Source organism: Octopus bimaculoides, chromosome 7 (genome assembly GCF_001194135.2).
Source record: "Octopus bimaculoides isolate UCB-OBI-ISO-001 chromosome 7, ASM119413v2, whole genome shotgun sequence".
Taxonomy (NCBI): Eukaryota; Metazoa; Mollusca; class Cephalopoda; order Octopoda; family Octopodidae; genus Octopus; species Octopus bimaculoides.
Window position 1 is genome coordinate 62,685,350 of NC_068987.1, and position 5,317 is coordinate 62,690,666.

The 5,317-nt window shown below is 33.4% G+C and overlaps 1 protein-coding gene across 1 annotated transcript in view; it reads left to right on the top strand.

The window, feature by feature from the left end:
- The window catches only part of LOC106879131 (uncharacterized), a 209,593-nt gene that overhangs the window by 189,886 nt on the left and 14,390 nt on the right, over positions 1 to 5,317 (top strand). Inside the window, exon 5 of the mRNA XM_014928571.2 lies at positions 3,261 to 3,608. Coding sequence (XP_014784057.1) covers positions 3,261 to 3,608 — 348 coding nt within the window. The remainder of the gene's footprint in view (positions 1 to 3,260; positions 3,609 to 5,317) is intronic.

A 5,317-nucleotide genomic window follows, 5' to 3' on the forward strand; every position in this document is an offset into this window, starting at 1 on the left:
CAATATGACCAAAGAAGCCATTCAAACGCATGGCTGGGAAGTGCTGCCACACCCGCCGTACTCTCCTAATTTGGCACCAACGGATTTCCACCTATTTCCATCTCTTTCAAATTCTATGCGCGAAGTTTCGTTCAATACTGATGCAGAATTGAGGGCTTGGTTGGATCAATTTTTCGAGTAGAAATCGGGTGATTTCTACCAACGAGGTATTGAAAATCTTGTTGAACGTTGGGAAGAAGTTGTAAACAACAAGGGTGAATACATTATTGATTAATCAGTTGCTATTTTTTATTAAACCTTTTAAAAAATTTAAATTTTAAAAACCGTGGGAACTTAGTTGCCAACCCAATAGATAGGTTGCAGGATTTGATGTGTTTATAATATAGTCGTTGAGGGTTTCCTTAGGTTTAGCATTTTCTATATATATCGGTATTGTAGTTTTAGGTGTTTAATATTTTTATTTTTTTTATTTTTTTTTTTTAATATATTTGTAATTTATATATTTTTATTATATTTTTATCTTATTATGTTTGTATTCATATTCTTAATTTTCTATTTAATATGACTTATAATATGTATTTTTAACTCTGATCCGTTAATAATAATAACAATAAGATAAATAGCCTGAGGACGCACTGGTGGATTTATGTATTAGGTATAGCCTTTATAAATTCCCCACCAGCGCAGAAATACGTGTAGCGTTGATTATTAATATCTTCTTTCCCCACAGAATAATAACAGGTAAGTTATATAGATTTTTTCAAATATTTTTCAAATAATTTTATTGTTTTTATAGTAGGTTTTTTAAATGCTTATACTGTTTTATTTGATATAACTTTCTATGTGTATTTCATACAATAAGGTTATCCTGAAATAGGAGTTGCAGTTCTATTGGTAAAATCCCAAATTTGTAATAGTATGCGTGTGCGTGTGTGTGTGTAATGGAATATACCAAAAATAGTATAGAATATATAGACGTTAAGAAGGCATAAAAAAGGGAGGAAGCGTTGGCAAGATGAGAAATACCGGAATCAGTGGGAGTAAGGGAGTGATATTTGTTTACAAGTTTATGTGAGATGTGAAAGGGAAGTAGCGGAAGAACTGAAAGGGATAAAGGCGACGATAAAGATGTAAAGGAAGAAACAATAAAAGATTAAAAGTTTTAAAGGATTGAGTATTTTAAAAGATTGAGTAAAGGATTGGGGAAATGAAAAGGGGTAAAATGGTAGGATGGAAAATGGAAAATGATGGTACAATTCTGTGGGAATAGATAAGCTCATTGTTGGAGTGTTCTGTAAGTCCTTTTGCTATGTTGTATGGCGTATTGCTGTCTTTGGTATAGTGACAGTGGTAGTTGCAGTTATAGTTCCAGTATTCCATTGTTTCTTGATACGTTTACTAAATATCTCACATCTTGTATTTGAGTATATGTTGGATGTGTGTACGAGAGGATACTGTAAAGTTCCTGACTTCAGATAAAACAAAATACACGAGGATCAGATAGTTATGATTTTACTCAACATATTCTCCTTTCAGATTCACACACAGTCCTTCAGTTTTTCTAAGCCCCGTGAAAGAACCCGGAAGGTTGGGCCTCCAACCAGGCCTTTCGTGATACCCGGAAAACCAGGAACTTTTCAGTATCCCCTTGCAGAGAATGAGACTCTTCACAGCTTTGCAAATACATTATTCTTTATTCGCATTTTTTTACATAATTCAGACCCTTTTGATATTCTCTACTTTATAATTGTCACTATCTCTTAATACTCAGAAGCGAATTTATACGAGTAGGTTTGTGCTTTCTTTCCAGTATATCAAAACGTAGTAGTGTGGTTGAAATTGCCTTTTTTCATGCCACCTATATACCGATTTTGTTCAGTATTGGTGGTAGGTCCACTGGAGATAACTTCAGCTTCGTATACAACTGCTTGTACGTTGCAGAATATGTTTAATAGTCATATGGTCGAGTTTCTGAAGTGGCATGGGATTTCGATATTGTTCCTCAGGGTTCATGTTTGGAGTTTTTTTTATGTTAGTGGTTGAACTGAAACAGATGGTTAAGTCATCTTAGTTAGATATATTTCTGTATTTGTGGCGTGTAGAGAGGGATTTATCTACTAATGCTAAAATGTTTTCGTTATGCTTGACATACCGTTAATTGAAAATAAGTATGTAAACTATAAAATCACACACCTTCATTCTATGATTTATTTTTATGGAGTATATTGGATGTGTCAGCTTCTCTTTGAATCTGCTTGCTTCTAAGGCCGTTTCGTAGAATGGTACGGCGTTACGAATATTTCCCTCTTGGATGGGAAACTAGATAGTCTTCTAGTCATATTATTTACTAGAGCTTTTAATGGTGCTTCTGCATGGCAAGATCATTTGCTCGTGTAAATTTGTTTTAATTATATTGTCAAAGGGTATATAATGGTTGATATAATGGCTGATAGCTAAGGTAGGTTAGCATCAAAGAAATCTCGATTAGTGAAAGTGCTATATGCCTGAAAGTGTTAAATGTTTACATTATTTCTTTCCTAAGTTTATCTAAGATATGTATGTTTATATCTCTAAATATAGCTTGACTGTCGTCTCTACAAACTCTAAGTCTGCCGATCGAATTTTTTGGTGAATGTGTCCAAGATGCGTTGTCGCATAATGTCGCATAGATCTGCACTGTCATATGCATACATATTAACATAAAAGACGCCTTCTGACTCGGATTTCTTTGACTTGATAGTGTTTTTATCTAAAACTAAGTCTTTCTTGCGTGGGAATTAGTTTCTATTTCTTTCCTTTCTATGATGCTTATAGTTCATAGCAAATTTTAATGCGCTAGTGTGTAGATTCTTTTCCACCTTTATAATTTTTCATTATTAGTTTTTGACATTATATTCACTCACTTTCTGTTTCATTCTTTACATCTTTATCATTCGTCCCTAACTTTACCCTAATCGGACACAGACTGTGTTTCGTTGGACAGCTGGTGGAGATGTCTTCCTGGAGCTAAAAACAACAGTAGCACCGTCCTCTATAGGACCGCCACATTTTGTTGGCAAATATATAAAATTAATAATCTTTAATGTAATAAAATCTTTTCTTTTTCTCAAATATTGTGATTGCATCAAAAATTGTTTCTAATACATTTATTTATGTATGTGCGTGTAAGTATATGTAAGTAGGCACATATGCAAATTTGTGCACACGTATCTAATATCTTTGCATGCTTAAGAATTTTATATTTCATTCTTTTCTTGCAGGTGATGTATGCCAGATACGGCCGTGCTGCCCACGCAGTTTTTTGCGTTTTTGCTTTAATGACAAATCTGATCATCACAATTGGTGTTATTTTGGCTGGTCAAGCAACAATCAAGTCTCTGACGAAGGATGCTTCTGATGAGTTTTCAGTAATCATCATGGCTACACTGTTTGGTTCTTACTCTCTCATAGGAGGGCTAGGTACAACATTCTACGTATCCTACTTTAACGCCTGCCTGGTCTTCGTGCTGCTTATCATATTTGTAGCGAAGATCTTCTTTGTGAGTGATGAAAGATATTCGGCCATCGGTAGCATGGAGACTATGTATGATGCAATCATATGCTTAAAGGTAAGATCCTCTCCGTTTTTATTTGCTTGTGAGGCTTTCAGTAAATGTTTATAATTATAAATGTTTTAATTTTCAGCCATTCAATCATGATTTGATTTTTTAGATCATGTAGCTCTGTTGGGTCATTTTCTGTGTGACTTTCTTCATCTATTTGATTTTCATCTGCCTTCGTGTTTATGGTTAGTTCAGAGAGTATTTCACTTTGCTTATCAGTTACATTAACTCTTTCAATCATTTTGCATTTTTATCAGCCCTGGGCTGGTCTATAATTATTTCCTCTGTAGTATCTTCTTTAACAGAAACTTCGTTCCTTTCATTCATTACTGATCGTTTAATTTGGTCAATCTCTAATTCAGTTAGTAATTTCTTTTTCATAATGTTTCTTCTGGCGTTGGCAAGTTTGTTACTGTCTATGTAGGGTCTTACTTCACGGTGTTTCTGTCTCCAGTTTAAGTAGGTTTCTACAGTATTAAATCTATTTGTGGGGAAATATGTAGCATGATAGAAGGCCGTAAGAACTTCTTTATCTTCCCTAGATCATTTTTCATTCTTTTGCTTTTATTTATTTGATGATGAGCCTGGATGGCCATCTGTTGGAATATTCCGGTTGTGAGGTACTTCTATCTCCTGTGTTTCGGGAAGATTTGAACCAGTAGCTGATTTTTCGTAATAAATCTGGTTCATCATTCGACTACACGATCCTTGGTGTTCCGGGTAATGACCGATTCGGTTTGTATTTTGCTTTGTTATCATTGAGACATGGCGAGCTTAGACGTTGGCATTAGGGGATGGATCTGACTGTTTAGGGTTAATTTTTTGAGACAACACCGCAGAGAACTTGGAGGCGGAGTAGCTTCTTAAGGCTAACAGATCTGCATTCGTCTGTTTTTTTTTTTTGTTGATAGAGTTCTCTCTGGGCATAGTTTTTTTGTGGTGTTTTTAAACTTATAAATTGTTCACTCTGTATTAGTTCGAAAAATAAATTTTTACTGTTTTTACTTCGTTTGTGACACGCGTTTTCATATGCATGTATATGTGTCCTGTAAATTTCAAGTAGTTCTGTAAACATTGGGATGTATATGTAGTCCTATGGGTATTAAAATGTATATAAAACTGTGTAGACATTCGAGTGTATGCGTAATTACTCAATTTATGTACTTACTGTTTTGTTCCATTTATATTCTATAATTTGTATTGATTTCGCGTGTTTCGCATATGTTCCACTGACACATCGTGCATAGGAGAAACTGTGCTTTGTATGGCAGTAAAATTTCGTTTTTTTTAGATTATTTTCGTTAAAAGACGGCTTCCTTCAAGTCTTCCACAGGTTCCTTTATCCCATTCCACCGATGCTATTAGATTAGATTTGTCTTTGACTGGAGAGCCCGGTGTAGCACATCCATGTTGTTATTCAGCGCAGAGCTTTTCATGTTGTTATTATTATTATTATTATTATTATTATCGTTATTATTATTATTGTTATTATTATTATTATTATTATTATTATTATTATTATTATTATTATTATTATTATTATTATTATTATTGTTATTATTATTATTATTATTATTGTTATTATTATTATTATTATTATTATTATTATCGTTATTATTATTATTATTATTATTATTATTATTATTGTTGTTGTTGTTGTTGTTGTTGTTGTTGTTGTTGTTGTTGTTGTTGTTGTTGTTGTTGTTGTTGTTGTT